General features: G+C 40.6%; 1 protein-coding gene across 1 annotated transcript in view; it reads right to left on the reverse strand.

Annotated features, from left to right (window-relative positions):
• Nucleotides 1–13,477: 13,477 nt before the first annotated feature.
• The window catches only part of ccdc88b (coiled-coil domain containing 88B), a 58,643-nt gene continuing 55,622 nt past the window's right edge, over nucleotides 13,478–16,498 (reverse strand). Inside the window, exons 26-27 of the mRNA XM_016670566.1 lie at nucleotides 13,740–14,107; nucleotides 13,478–13,655 (exon numbers count right to left, since the gene is read on the reverse strand). Of these exons, the coding sequence (XP_016526052.1) occupies nucleotides 13,588–13,655; nucleotides 13,740–14,107 (436 nt within the window). The 3' untranslated portion in view covers nucleotides 13,478–13,587. The remainder of the gene's footprint in view (nucleotides 13,656–13,739; nucleotides 14,108–16,498) is intronic.

Raw genomic sequence — 16,498 nt, forward strand, 5'->3', positions numbered from 1 at the left:
CTGAACTTGGACTTCATTTTACTCAGTAGGACATAAACTTGATCTGTTGGTATTATAAAGTGCATTTGTATAGAGACTCATAAACATAAACAGATTTAATGTGAAAAGTTTTCACATTAAAACAAAAACACCAAAAACAGCTTTGCAGCTTCATCTACAAGTATGAACCAGTGCATAAAAATTTACAGTCAGGGGAACAGAAAATAAATGAACATGCTGTAAAGTCCAAATACGGCACTAAATGCTGGTTGATTGGACATAATGAGTTGATGAATAAAAAATTAATGCCACACTGAAAATGGACGGTTTCAGCACTTAAATGTATGGTTTGCTTTACACATCTGCTTATGTTTTATGCGCTGAGGTTGAGTTGTGCTGATTACAGGGAGGAAGATCTATGCTCTGAATCGCAGTTTGAAAACTGCAGCTGATCATTGAAGGAGCTTTGAGTTCAGCTACTGAGTCATGCACGGAGTGAGAGACATCATCCAGGACTGATATTAGTGTCTCTTCTGTCCTTCTGTCTCCTGCCACCGGGTAAAGAGTGGAGGCCATCCCAGGAAAAAGATGGCCGTCCTGATCAACTCATCCAGACAGATATGACTATCCTCAGGTAGGATGGATGTGATCTTTTAAGCTGTATGGTGTTTGAGCAAAGGGGGTCAGCAGCAGCCTGAACTTTGATACGAGGCAGGCTGGGTTCATGTTCACATGGTCCCTGTTGTCGTAATCTTGTAGCAGAAATCGAGACTCACTGAACATTTTTCCAATTTAGTATTGTCCAGTTTGGCGGAGCCTGTAAGAACTACAGCCTCAGTTTCCTGTTTGTAGCTGACCGGGGTGACGCCTAGTGTGGTCTTCTGCTCATCTGCTCCAACATGTTGTACATTCAGAGATGGTAATGTGAATAATATGACTCTAAAAAGACGTGAAATCTTGTGATTTTATAGTTATTTGCTAATGGAAAAGTTTGACTCAAGGCTCGTTTACTTGCAGAGCAGGAAACAGACGCAGGAGTAAAGAACAACTGCACGTTTTGTCTGGGACATCTGGTGATCTATGCTTTGCAGAAGATGCAGTGAGGAAACTTGCTTTAGAAGAAGCTTGTGTCAGCACTCGAAGCAAACTACGGGAAGTGATGGTACATCCATATGTGTGCGAGATAAAAGTGTTTCGGTGCTTGGTGAGGGTGAAGACGTGTATAAGTGCAGTTTGACTCTGCGCTTCTTCACACCCTGAGGGGTGCTGACCTGTTCTCCTTACTGGTAAGAAATAAACTGACTTTGAAGACCTGTTGTTATCTGTCTTCATTTAATTAAGTGCTGAAGTCCAGCTTTCCAAAGCAGCAATAACCTGACGGCTGAGTGGAGTTGATGTTACAGCTGAGCTGAAGAAGGGCTTTCGTCAACACAACAAACTCTAACGAAGAGAAAAATATTCCTGGCATGCCTTAGGTTTCCTGCGAACATGTTAGATGACTCAAAACTGGAACATTAAACTCTGTTTCCCATCAATAAACATGGAGGCAGAATCAGTGAGTCTACTGCGCCGCTGCACTGCCTTGGTTGAGGGTCTAAGAAAATTACTTATTAAAAAAACACAAATATGGGATTCAATTCGTAGCTTAAAAATGAAATTACATATTTATTATATTCTTATTGATGCCCTGACCTCAACCCGACTGAAAAGCTGTTTTATGGTGTATAAAAGGTTGTTTAGTTGAGGAATTCAGATGAATTAGTCTGAATCTGTTTAATAGGAGGCAACGGTTCATCGTGTCCCTGCTGTGGCGCACGCCTCATCAGCACAGGCAGAAAATGTTTCCTCTAGTAATGATTTCAAAAGTTAGCAGTATTTACAATCCTGCACAGTCAATGTCACAGATTTGTGAGGCGTAAGTTTCCTCACATTTGTGCCTATTTTCTGTTATAAAGCATATTCATGAGCAAGTAATTCAGAAATACTTATGATTCTTGCAGCTTTATTAGCAAACAGACACGTAAATGCATGCAGAAACAATTTAATTCCCACTCACGATCATTTTCAGACTTTCCTACCAGGTCGCATCAAAATTCAAGCATTCTGTGAGGTTATTCCTCCAGAGTGCAGACATAAATGTCAGACCTGTGATGTTTAGAGTGTAGAAAAGGCATAAATCTTGTAATACACCAGCAGCTCTGGGCTGCTTTTTCTCCAGAGTTTCAAAGCCATAAAACTCAGATTGAAAAACTACCTTTATAGAAAAGTACAGAGTTCATATTGGAGGAGAGCGAAAACCAGTCTGGAAAGTAGGAACTCAATTCTTTTCTCGACTCATGTCAAACTAAGTCCGGTGAGGATGATTTGCTCCTAATACTGAGGGACTCAGAACTGTTGATACCAGAGGAAGTAGCTGCCGAACGGCCGGCTGCTGAAGAGGTGTGGTGAGCTATATAAATACGTGATTATGTGTGCTGAATTATTAACGAAACCTTTCAGGCCTTCTAAAGGTGTTTCTGTTGTATGAAAATTGAGTCTGCAGCAGCGGCCGGCACTCAGAGCGGATGAGCATCCAGCAGCTCGGTGAGACGGCTGATGCGTATGGATGAGGCCATGATGGAGGGAGCGAGAGAAGAGGGCGGAGAGCGATGTTTACGGGTGGGGGTGGCGAGGCCAGTAAACTGCTTGTGAAATGAAAATGGCTCTTTAGCAGAATCCAGGACACTTGGGCGCTGCGCTGGATCAATGTCTCTGATTTACTGTCTGAAAGCCTGTCAGAGAGAAAGAGAGGCAGGGTGGGAGTGGGGGGGAGGGTAGGACGGAGAGAAGTTAGAGCTTAAGAGGTGGAGGAGTCTTTAATGGAAGGAGAAAGCGGAGAGACGGGGAGCGCTATGGATGGAGAGGGAAATTGTCCATCAGAGTGACAGTGCAAGGAGGGAAAATCAGAGGGATTGCTCCTCAAGTCCTCACAGCCAAGATACAAAATCAATCAGTCAAGTCAGTGGGGAAGGGCAATCTTGTTTTGTGCAGGGAATTGGTGCGGCCATTTGGGGTAAAATCAATAAGGGACACATGGTGCTTCTTAAATCCTGACTATCCCACAGAGGCAAGGTTATTGACAAACATTGCCGTGGACGCAGGGCGTACACAGATCCTTACCTTGACCTGTCTGGAAGGGATCCATGTTCTTACAGCGCCTTGAGACGCAGATAAAGGTGACTGGTGATATTTATAATTGTAGCAAAGCAAGTGCATCAGAGATAGAAGGTATGTGTTTAATCTTTCCCATTTTCCACGAGTTTTATTTTCAGTTCTGCAGAAACCATACGTTTTAGGTTAGAACTTAAAACTCTTTAATTACTTTCAGAAACTTGATTCTGAAAAATGAAAATGTCTGTTTGCTTTGTTGCTTTTTTTTAATTTTATAAATCCTCACAATCTGATGATGGAAAAAAGAAAAACATGATTTATTTCAATGATCCTACCCCAGCGCAGATGCTTACAGTTTGTTTGTTCATGCTTTTCATATAAAGAGGATCATGGTGTATAATTTCCTTATGCAACATCTGGTCGCTCAGTAAACTGGATTTGATTATAAAATGGAAAATAAAAGTAATCATCAAACACAGACTGTACATTAAAAACTTTTGTGTCTACTGAACTGTAGGGGTAAATTCAAATGAGAACCAGATAAAGTAAAACGTAAAGCCTCTATCAATTTATCAGAATCACTTTATAACTCAGGGTTTAAATTTGAGGTTCACTCAAAGGTTTGTGCAAAGCTTTATGGCGCTGTATTCAGAAAGATCTTAATGGTTTGTGTAATCCTGTTAGTGAATTATAGCTGTTATGAGATCAACAAAACAATTAACGGTAATGATCCAATAAGCAGTAATTGTCAGTAGACAAAGTTTTCTGAATGCTCTCCTCCGTCTCGGATAAGTAATTCCTCTGAAGGAAAAAACAAAGAACAAAAAATCTGAACCAGCAAAATAGTTTTTTAGTTGTAGCTTGTTAACACAGTAAATAAAATAAAGGAAGTAAAAGTCAGCATATCGTTAATAGCAGCTATAACCCCAGTTACACTATGTCTGTGCATATGTTACACTTTCTCCAGCTCGCTAATTAAAAATGCCACATATTGCACATGAAATTTGTTGAAATATTGCAGCAATGCCTTGGCTTTATTAGCTAAAATAACTTGGGAAAACAATCAATACTTCACTTCCAGTGTCCGTCATGGCTGTTCAACTTGATTAGGTGACACAGTTAGAAACGGTCAACAGACAATATGCAGGGGTTTGAACTTTCATCCCTATAAAGCTCAGGCAAAAATTAAGCTGCAAATAAATCCTTTAAAATTACTGTAAAAGTTATTTATAGTAACCTTTAAATTTTACAAGTTTATTGGGAAACACACACAGAATACAACACTTCATAGACTTAATGATGTGTTGCCAAGTGTGGTTCATTTCTGAGCAAAACTCAAAATGCATGTTTAAATACGTTGAAGTGAGTGAGATCCGTGAGTTTTTATTTTTATTTTTATCTTTAATCGACGTATTATGCTAAATTCACATTTTTCACGTTTTTATGCTTCCACTTTTGTCTTTGCTGCTTCTAAAAACATCCCAAGTACTTACAAAAACCCCAAAAGCCTGTGGTTTGGCCAATGAGTTGTTTTTTTTTTTTTTTGGCAAGCCTGCTGAATTTAACCAGGCACTGACCGTCACCTAGCAACCCCAGCCAAGCCAGCCCGTCACCTAGCAACCAAATCTGAGTTCCAGAAGCTTCAGTCAGCTGGTTTCACCGCTGTCTGCGCTGTACAATAATAACTGCTGGAAAGGACAAGTGTTTGTTGGCTTACCATTCAGAAACCATTTGCGCATCTGCTTGAGTGCAAGACTTGAGTTAGGGGGCGTGGCCAGCAGCAGAGTATTTGGATTTAAAGTGACAAGAGGCCATGAAAAGAAACAAACTCATTCTGGAAGGGAGTAGAAAGAGCTTGCTAAAGTGTTCTTCTTGACGATTTTGGTGACTTTTTATTCTTCTTCGGACAATGTCTTCATCTTAAAATGAATATATATTGTGGGGAGACATTTGTTTTGTCTCCGTTAAGGGTCTGTCTATACCTGCTTGTCCACACACTTACAGACAGGGGGCGCTGTGGGAAGCAGGAACACGCAAGAGACGTCTTGACCAGAGTGTTTTCCAGCACCCTGGGGACATCCAAAAGTCTAGTGCGTGTGTGGTAGACTGTGTGTGTTTTGTTTTTATTTTGAGTGTTTAATGTATTAAAAGGGGCCGGGGTAATGAATTATAATCTTTAATGCAAAAACCGATCGATACCACCCAGAGAATAAATCAGCTTTTACTGAGCGCGTCAAAGCCCCTTAATACACTAGAGGAGAGAAAGGGAGTGCATGGTGGGTGAGGTAAGAGGGGGAGTTAGGAGCTGGGACAAACTATTAATGGAGGAGGAGGAGGGAACCTGAATGAACCAGAGAGAAGGAGAGAGAGAGAGAGAGAGAGATGAAGGCCACCAGGGTGAAACAAAGGCGAGGGGGAGTACGAGGTAAATAGAAGGAGAAGAAGAAATAGATGGATGGAAGTTATAGAGGAGCAGCCTCACCTCTGGGTTAACCTCATTGAGTAAAAGCCCGGTGAAAGCACATAGACTCTGACAGGTTTGCGAGGAGGAGAGGTCGCAGGGTCACTCACTGAGAGGTACTTGTTATTTCTTCCATCCAGTTGCATTGTGTTCACTCTCAATGACTTTCTGCTCCCTGATTTCTGTCGCCAGAAGCAAAATATTAATTTAGTTACGCCCGCACCCCTGAGTTTAGCACCGCGTTGCTGGAGGAACTCAGTCTCTCCATGCCCGAGAGCTTCATCTGGGCAGATATTTAAAGGAATTCAAGAAGTATCAGCTTGTATTGACAAACAGTTATGGTTTAGTTTTCTGTGCTTTCTCCAAGCCCAAATCCCATTTCACCCCCTTGCCCCAAGCAATTGGTTTGAATTGCTTTTTTTTTTTCTCTCTCTCTCCAGTGTTACCCCCTGGCTTCTAATTTAGAGTCACAAGAAGCAGTGGAGAAAATTGATGATGAACAACACACATAAATCACGGTTTGGTGAGTGGCTCGGGTTTGATGTCACGTTTTGGTGAGGGTTTGGTGCAGCAGAAACAAGAAACACACCCCAGCTCCTGGTTTTTCTTTTATTTATTTTGTGCAGAAAATAAAATAAAATAATAAAAAAAAACAGAGAGGGATCAACAAACCGCTGCTGCAAATAAAGGAAGGTAGGATTTGAAATCTATATTTTTCCTCGTGAAAAACTCTGTTTACTTCAACATTTTAGATTTATGTTTAATATTAACAGAAGAAAAAACAGTCGTGCAATTATTTCTGTTAATTTTAGTGATTATAGCCTAATGAAAATCCTAAATTCAGGATTTATATTACAGAAATGTTGTGTTATGGAGGACGAATCAGTTGTCCAGCAGTCACCCTTCACAGGATGGGTTAATCACATTGCTGCCTCTTCATTATATCCAGCCATATTTATAGGAAGTTGAGTGGAAGAAAAAAGTGTCGTAGAAAAAGCTGCACAGCTAGAGTAGAATAGAAATAGCATTTATTGCTCCACAAAGCAACTAGGATAACCACAGCCTTAGGAGAATATTGGTGGATATTTACAGATGAAGACTGTTGCTCAGTGGACCTAAAGTCATCTTTGCAGATGTGAAAGTAAAGTTTGCATTTCACTTAGAAATAAAAACAGCAGACTCTAGAGACATGGTCTTATATAAAATTTTGGTTTAGTGAGAAAAATAATCTAGGGTTTTGTTTGCTTTAAGCCATAATCATCAATAATATTTAAAAAACATGTAAATACATCACTTAGTGTAACCAATCTTACTTTTTAACTTCAATAAGTAAAATATTTTTTTGTGTATTGAGCTCTTTCTGCAGCTCTCTGTTACCTTCACCTTTTCATTTTGAGACTATCTGGATATTTTCCTCCATTGCTCTCATAATGTTTTAATTTCCTCATGCTGCCGCCCGCCTCCTGCCTGCATTTGGATCCACCAATCAGCTCACAACATGACACAGTGGGATAAAGCTGGGAACAGATACAGATAGGCTGCAGATTATTCACAGGCACAGGTGAATACAGGTCTGTTTTTCCAAGTTTTACAGCGAGAGTTAAACTTTAGTTTCTGGGATTCATTTCTCTTTCTCGTGCAGAATTGTTACAACAAACAGATGCATGAGGTTTCACATCTTTGCTTAAAACCTTTAAAAGGTTTTTCTGAATGTTATTACCTTAAATATATATATTTTTTCTTTGATAAGCTGGACAACAGGAAGTCTTGTAAAAACACACAATTCCCTCATATTGAAGAACCAATTCTTCATAAACCTAAAAATGTGATTTACCTTAAATATCCCGAGCGGCAAAAGAAAAAGCAAGTAAGGGTTAAAGAGGAACTTTGGATTCAGTTGCAGAGATTGATCTCAGATGTTCACAAACAAAAGCCTAATGCAACTCTGAGCATTTAGGATGTCTGCCCCGTTCAGTCAGCACACTAAGTGGTTTAAGCGAGGCTTTTGGTCGCTGGAGACTCTTTAGTGAGACACAGTGATTAAAATTTGATAGCTCAAGCCAGGACTGGAGGTACATCAGCAGGGGAAGGCAAAAAAGGGAAAAAAGAAACACGGAGGACACGGAGGTGGGTCGAGACAACTTAAAAAAATAAATAAATAATGGCATGTTTGGTTAGAAAAAGGAAATCCAGAGAGGTATCTTTACACGTAAAGGAAGGCTACAGACGCTGAAGAGGACGGCTGAGCAGTGATTTCTACCGATCCTGTTACTCCCCTCAGGTGCTCAATAATTAATCAGCTGAGCAGACTCCTGAGATGCAGCGATGATGCCAACCAAGGCAGCCATCCATCATTCATCGCTTAAGGAATCAGAGCTGGAGATAACATTTAATCACTCATTTTGTGGCAGAGTTCCTTCCCACTATATTCTTCTCTCCAAGGCTTCTTTTTGTCTGACTTCGTTGCTTCTGCTTTTTTTTTTTTATCCTTGCCGTTCTCAAGCTTTCTACACTTTTTGCCTCATAGATTGTGCTGGATAAACAGAGATCAAGTGACAAATGAGTCAGTTTGATATCTTTTTTTATTATCTTGATAAAGTGCTTCTCATGAAGCCAGAACCTTGTATCGTCTTATTGGTTTTTTTCTGAGGTGGATGGACACGGCGTTGTGCGTGTTTTTAGAGCCGAAGGACAGAGTGAGATGTTTCAAAAGAAATGTTGCGTTTGAATCAACAGAGAAACATTCCATCTAAACTAAGCTGCTAATTGTTTTTCTCTTTGCTACGCTGAAAGGTTGGACCTGCAAACCAAATCTTGTTCTCACTCCTTCTTGTCATAACCCCCAGTGAACCTTTCACACCCTACATGCAAACCTGGTGTGTGATTGGTCAGAATTTTGCTGGCATCTGTTCATGTGGAAAATGGCCCCAACAAGTACTTTTTCTTTTCTTTTCTTTTCTGGCTTCTGAGGGTGTAGCCAGTCACCAATCGTTATTTCTGGAGCGGTGTCTTTAAAAACCGATGTATTTATTACTATTTAACAAGAAAAAGAAACTGAAAGTAACATTTTTTATGTTCTTCTTTCAATGGTTGACAGATTCTTCCACTTGATTTGTTGATCTGTGCCGAGTCACCAGGAGGCTCTTGGCTGCTTCTCTGAGTAGTACTTTCCTCAGTTTCAGTGGCAGCCATGTTTTCAGATGAAGCGTTCATCATGATGAGATACTCAACAATCAGGATTTTGTTTTAAAGCCAAACTCTGCTTTAAATATCACAACTTTACTTCACAGGTAGCTTCTGCAGCCAACTGGATTATATTCTCAGAATAACTGGGGGATATTATAAAAGCATGCCGCACTTTTTAGGTTTTCATTTTTAAAAATCATGTCATTTTCCCTTATAATGCACTTTCACATAAAATCTAAATAAAATAATCTACTGCAAAAAGCCAGAAACTTTTGCGAGATGCTATGTTTAATTTTAGTAAAAAATTACCAGCAAACACATTTGAACGAGGTTTTGCCGCTTTGCCGAGTTTATAGCTTCACACTTCAGCTTTTCCTCTGTGGGGGCTGTCTGTCTGTGTGCCTGAGGGCGTGTGATTGTTGCATCGCACTCATAATAAGCCTCTGAGTGACTGGCAGAACCAATATCTTGCTTTCGCTTTGCCCTGCGTTCAGTGAGGCGGCTCGGTGTGCAGCTCCCGTCATGCATCTCAATTCCACAAACACAATATTCAGAGCCGAGAAAGGGAGTCTGTTTTTTGATTAATGTCACCATGACAACTACATAATTCATGAATTGTATTAGCGATCCATTTGTCATTTGCAAATCATAATTCAGAATGTGCTTGGGGAGGGCAGGCCTGCGAGAACCTGCTATTGTCTCTTGCAATCACCGAGAAAAGAACCGGGGGAAACGCTGACGTGTCCTTGTCCTTGTCAGGGAGGCAGAAGCTGCTTGTTTCGTAGGAGAGCACTTTTAGCTTCATAATGACCTCTCAGGTCTGCTCATTTGGGAAGCTTGCATGCTAATTCCTCCCTCTTCATCTGTCCGTCTGGCTGTCTGTTGACAGAGGCCTGGCCAGCTCTACACTGACACCATTTGGTGCAGCAGTGGAAGGAAATAAAGAGGACGCTCATGAAAGCAGCGGGGCAGATCATTCCTAAATAGATCAATGGCTGGATTTTCAGCGGAGCCCTAAAATGAAATGGGATTGCCCTCCTTTCGAAGCCAGCTGGTGGGGTTTTTCCCTGTTTGGCCAGCCGTACCCCGACCAGATCTGGGTGTTACAAAAGGGATTTAGCATTGTTTTGCTCCCTGACCCACAACGTCGAACAGGATTGCAGAAGACAAAACATTTTCCCTCTTGGATCTCAGATTCTATCTTCTAATATTTAACATTTTACTCCCTCCCTGTGTGGTTTCCGCTCCTGCCTAAAACTATGTCTAATGTGGGAAAAACACGGCCATCTTTTTAAAGCCACGCTCCTTTGAGTTCGGATTAAGCCAAGTTTAAGAAGTGGCGATCAGAAGAAATAGCAGGAACGTTTCCAGCTAAGCCTGTAAAGGTTTATGGATGAAACACTTCCAAGCACTGACACTCTAATGCTCAAATATAATTTGCATACGAGTGCTGTTCGTTCTCCCAGCACCTGGGCTGAGCTTCGTATGCGTTATATATGATGTACCAAACAGAATCCGCTCCGATGCTCCTGGTTCCTCTGCAGGCGTCTGTAATTACGACTCCATGTGCTCTGCAGAGCAGCTGTTTGACCACCGAGGGATCTACAGAGTCGATATGAAGCCTTACAGCATAAAAAACACCAGTAAACACAATGCTAACACTGTTAATCTATCAATCCATCTAACTAGTGTATTCTTTTTTCTTTCTTGTATGCTTCCATCTGCCCCTCTTCTTTTCCGTCTTCCCTCCTTCCCTCTTTAGGGTCCTTTCTTCATTCTTTTCTACTTTCCTTCCTTTCTCCTCTCCTTCCTTGCCTCCTCCCACACTTCCTTGTGACCTTACTACTTTCTCTCCATCTTTCCGAACTTTCATCTTTGTAACTAAACTCTATTTCTCCCTTTTGTTTTTTTCTTTCTTTCTTTTCTTGTGTCCTTCCTTTACTTCCCTTCACAGTGTCCTTCCATTCCCTTCTTTTTCTGAGTCCTTTCTTTCTCTCTTCTTTTTCAACCTTTTCCAACCTCTATGTCTCCCTTGTGTCCTTCTTTCCTTTCCTTCAATCTTTGTTTTGTCCATTCCAGTCTTCCTTATGTCCCTCCATTCCTTCATTTAATTCCTTTTTGTGTCCTTCCTGTTTCCCTTTTCTTTCCTTGCCTGTTATCTTCCTCTGATTCTCTCTTTCATTCTTTCCTTCCTTCTATACTTGATTATTTCCTTCCTTTTCCTTCCTTCCATTCTTCCTTCTTTGTGTCCTTGTTTCCTTCCCTTCTTCTTGTAACCTCATGTATTTCTCTGCTTTTTTCCCTGCTTATATCCTACCCCCATTTTCTCCTTCCTTCCTTCTTTTCTTCCATTTCTCCTTCCTTACTTTAATGGCTACAAGGCCAACTTTTCCTTCTCTTTTTGCTGTTTTAATATTGGACAAATCAGCGATATCATTTCGCCGCTGACTGTGGCAGAAACCCAGGCATTGTTAGCGGCGCTCCTTCTAACAAGACATTATACGGTATTCTGCACATGCAGCAACATGTCCACAGATAGAAACTACTTTCTATGACAGACTCAATGAGACACATATAGATAGAGTCGCTATTAAACTGTGTTTTACCGTAGGATTCACCCCGGTTGATGGACAGAGCAGATATCTTGGAAATTGGAGTAACTCAATAAAATCTATCATCTAACAGTTAGTTCGACTTTATCTGTGGCAAATGGGATTCTGGGAGTTTGTTTCCGTGAGGCGTCGGCCGCCCACATGAGGCTGATGTGTCAGATTGAGGTAGTTTTATGGTTATAAACTGAGGGAAAAAATTACCACGCTTGGTACTTTGACTACTATCATTAAATCCACTCAGTATTTATATTTTATTATAGTGGTGACTCTGCTAGCGAGATCCTGATGCTGCTCCTGTTCAGGTTTGTGCTAATAATTCAGGAAGATTTAAAAATGTCTCCTCCACAAATAAAAAAAAAAACACTTCAGGTTGATGTCGCTGATCTTTCTTCATCTTCAAAGAACTATTTAATGCTTTCACTTGCGACAGGTTTAACTCCCTAAACACTGTTCGGTTTTTAACCATCGTCTCTCGTGACTCTTTCTGCTTGTTTACACTGGCTTGTCATTAAATTTACTCTCTTTTGAACCATCCCACTTCATTCATCTTTAACTTTCTGCTGACATCAGCGGACCAGAGTCTCCTGGTTGCACCGAGCAGCTTTTTAAAGCACAGAGACCCTTTCATTGAAGCCGGGCCCAAACCTGCCCTTTCACATGCAGACCTCGCCAACACTTGACATTTTCAAAACCTGTTTGAAAACTCAGTTTTATTCGTTGGCATTTAAACCAGACTACACCATGACATTTGACTTTTGTCTATTTGTTTGCAAAGTGCTTTTTTTTTTTTTTTACTGTGTTTTATTTTCAGCCCGTTCGTTTTTACAGTTTTTCTCATTCGCTTTGGTTTATTTCTGGAATGATCCTCGACATTTGCAAAGCAGTAAGTGAATTTCTCAAAACCTTTCGAATAAACGGCAAAATAGCGTGGATTATATGCAGAAGTCAGTCAAATTGCTCAAACTCCAAAAGTAAATATCTGGGTCAGTGAACAAGTCAGTGCCATCGGTGATAAATCCTTGTTTCCTTCTGAAAAGGTAAAAGACAGTCAAGTAGCTTTGTCATGCTCTCAATGCAACAGTGTAGTCTGGATGTTTCCAACCCTGAATCCTTTCCTCCCATTAGCATTCAAGCTATTTATTTTTTTTACCTAAAACCAAATGTGTCTAAACCGAACAGCGTGAAATAATCTTGGTCAACCTGAAAATAGCATTTTAGGTTACAAGCTTTAGCTTCCATGCTAGATGGAGCACATTGTCACTATCCTTGAAGGTTTGCTTTTCGTATACTTTTAGCTGATATCATTATATTGCCAAAAGTATTCGCTCACCTGCCTTGACTCACATATGAGCTTAAGTGACATTCCATTCCTAATCCATAGGATTATGACATTGGTCCACCCTTACAGCTTCAGCTCTTCTGGGAAGGTGGTCCACAAGGTTTAGGAGCGTTTATGAGGATTTTTCTTCCAGAAGCGCATTTGTGAGGTCACACACTGATGTTGGACGAGAAGGCCTGGCTCTCAGTCTCTGCTCTCAGTCTTCTATCGGGTTGAGGTATTCACCGAGCTTAAATTCGATAGAGACGCTGTGATATGACCTTAAAAAAAATCCATCCAGTATGAATTAATTCTGCAAAGAGCAGTGGGCCAAAATTCCTCCGCAGAGATCTGAAACACTGTCAGTTATTGGCATAAAGCAAGTAAATTTTATATAGATTTGTTTGAGCATCTTAAACATTTAAATGTGACAAAAAAGCAACTTTTTTCACAGAAATATTGTTTCATCAAATTGTTAGGTATGAAAGTCATATGCCCATACCAAAACACACCAACTTAGACAAAGTTTTATTTAATAACTTTTTGTAATCTGCTTTAACCAGCTAAGCTGTGCTGCTTCTTTTCAGTTTGCAGGGAGAGTTTTGGTGGAGATCTGAACATGGATGTAAAGGAGAGACCTGTTAGATTTTCCAGATGTCCCAGAACGGACATCTGGATAGAGGCTGGATTCTCGGGCTTTTATTTTAGAGACTAAAGAGTCAAGGTGTGGGACACTTGTGTGACGTTTAACTAAGAGATTTACAGACATGATTACAGACTTAAAGAATTTATTCATTTTGTATTTAAAAACACTATAAAGATCATATTTGAGAAAATCTCGTGTGCATTGACACAGTTTGGACCCGATATAAAATATATCATCAGTTTACAGCAGATGCATCCGTAGGTTTCTCCTGTGCCGATGTGTCGTCACTGGAGTGATGATTGTCTGAAAAGAAGAGAAGATCACAAAGCGCATTTAATTTAATAAATGTTTTCATTTACACCAACATTTGATGCACATCTTCCTCACCTTTTGCTCCTTCCTCATCAATGCTCTCCTGGCTGGTCAGGGAAGCAGCGTCCTGAGGCGTCTCCTTCTCTCTGCCCGTCCCCTCCCACAGGACGTTGGTGCTGTTCTGACTGGAGCGAAGCCGCTGCCGGGGCGGGGTCTTGTTGTCGCCGGGACTAAACGATTGGGAGACGCCGGAGCCTCCTCGGGACAAACCGATCCCCCAGCCGTGACGGGAGCCCAGCTTTTTCCGGGGTCCGTAGCGCGCGATGGTTGGAGTCCCGGGAACCGAGATGTCCGGGTCTGGGTTGGATGAGGTTTTCCTCAAGGGTGTCGGAGAAACTGGAGCGCTGCGGAGGTCTGGAACGGAATGAAGCATGGTGGTGGGACTCGATTAAAACTTTTAATCTAGTTAAATGCGGGCTCTGTAATTAATCAAAGACCATATTTCTACAAAATAAGTAACATTTTCAGTAAAAAAAAAAGATTCTTGCTGCTAAATTATTGATCACTTTGGATGGGAGTAACTTCTCAACAATTAAGTATTTTCCCCTTGGAGATCAATAAAAAAAAAGTCTATTCTGTTACAAGCAAAAACCTTTATAATCATGTAGAGGCTGGAAGTGGAAAAGAGCCACAACTTTTCCAGCTGAAACTCCAACATCAGGGAAGTTTTCCACTATGTTTCTCACCAAATGTGGCTTCAGGTTTATTAATTGAACCTGCTCTAAGACCAGCTCTAGTTTAGTAACAGTAACACTTGTTGGAAATCAAAATAATAAGCTTAATAAGTCAGCCTTAGAGTCAACATTTTCTATCGTCTAAAGTTGCAATGCCTAATGATCTGCTCTGATCAATACACTAAACACATCACCATACTTTTACTCTTTTAAATTAAAAAGTTCTAGTGTCTGTAGTAGGTTCATTAAAGAGCAAATGCAAACTATCAAAGAAAGAAAAAGACTGTTCTACCACATCCTGACATTAAGCAGGTGGTAAACTCGGTTTGATTGGGAACCAAAATTGCAACATGTTACATTTCCAGCTGTTGCGGTTTGCTTTCACATTGCGTTAAGCCAAACGATCCAAACTGTTTGAAAAACTGTTCTCCTCCTCGCCTGTGACGGCGAAGAACCAAGAGCTGAAAGGAAATGGCACAAAGACCTCTGAAGACACAAAGCGCAACTTCCTTCTTCATAAAATGTGAAAAAAAATGAAGTGGCGTCAAATTTTAGCGGTTTCAGGATTTCTCTTTTAAAAAAGACCACAAGCCATTTTCCCGCTAGTGCTAGACTTACATGTTTGTTTTGGTTATATTTACCCAGAGTGCTTCACGCTTTTGTTCACTTCCTGTTTTTGGAGTGGTCTCCAACACATTTGGTATTCACATGTGCATTCAAACCGCACCAGAGTTTGCTTTAATCAAACTGAGACGTAAGGTTTTAGACGGACCAGAGTTAACTTTTTTGGTTTGCGTCAGAGTTTTCAAGACAAACGAACTAGAGTTTGATTAAAGCGGACTAAACAGGACTGCTGTGAATGCAACCATTAATCACAGAAAAGGCTCTAGACTTGGCAGATATAACTTTCAAGCTTACAAACCCAGGAAGTCACACATAAACAGATGTACATAGTACATCAATGATATGGGACAAATAAAAAACACAAGTTCAACATGGTACCTGATGTTAAACCAGAAATCTGAACTGAATCGTTAAATTTACGTGGCTTCCAGCGGACACTGCAGTGAGGTTCTGCACTTCGCTGCTTTCAGCTCTAATCTTAATCACTGGGATAAAAACTTCTGATTACAGGAGCGTTTTAGGGGCAAAACCCGTTTAGTGAATTGGATTGCTGCAGTTTTCCCCTCAACGTTACCAGCTGCTGAAATAGCAACATTTAAGACAATAAACTCAAAAAGTGAAACAGCAGCAGCTTTTTTTTTTTTTCCCCCCCCTTCGGCTTACATGCTGAGTGAGAGATATTTTCAATACATTCAGTTCTCACATGGTGCAGGGTTTACTTTGTTTTCATCTTCCACAGCACAGGTTTTAAAATAGTAGTTTCAATACTCATGACACCCTGCTGGAAACGCATGGCCCTGTTTGAAGACGGTTCAGATTATTATTTTAAAAAAGAGAATACATTAAAAGAAAACATAATGCAAATTAGATGAGTAATGAGCTGAACAAAGGATGCTTGGATGGAAAAATCTGATCTTGAACTGTGAGGGATGTTAAGCAGGTACTTTAGTTTGTCACGTTGAATTTTCTCCTGAAGTAAAACAAAACAAGAAGGAGGGATATTCATTAGAAATATCCACTAATTAATTATTATTTTGCTGCATCTTTGACTTAAAGATGATTAAAAAACCCCCGGTGAGAGCAGCTAGAGTCTTTGGTGCTGAGACAATTAAATACTTTGAGAACACCATTATTTGGTTAAAAACCGAACTTAAGCGCTAAAAATCCAGGTGAAATTTGATGCAACTGCTTTGAAGACACCTGCAGTGAGATTTCCATGTCAGCGAAGGCATCAAAAGGGAATAAAGCCTCGCATATCAACTCCTTTCAATGTGCGGTTAGCAGAAAAAAGCCCAGCTTCAGTGAGTCGAGTCTCTTTACAAGGAGAGATCTGAGGAGATGAGAGCGTTATCAGTGCAGACCACACTCCGTAGTCATGAGATGATTTGTATGCGCGCCTGCTCCCTCCCTTCATGCCGTATCTCTGTGAAAACCAGTCAGCTGATGTTTCTGTGTTAGTTAGTCTGAAAAAGGCCG

Source organism: Poecilia formosa, unplaced genomic scaffold (genome assembly GCF_000485575.1).
Source record: "Poecilia formosa unplaced genomic scaffold, Poecilia_formosa-5.1.2 Scaffold35, whole genome shotgun sequence".
In the NCBI taxonomy this organism is placed as follows: Eukaryota; Metazoa; Chordata; class Actinopteri; order Cyprinodontiformes; family Poeciliidae; genus Poecilia; species Poecilia formosa.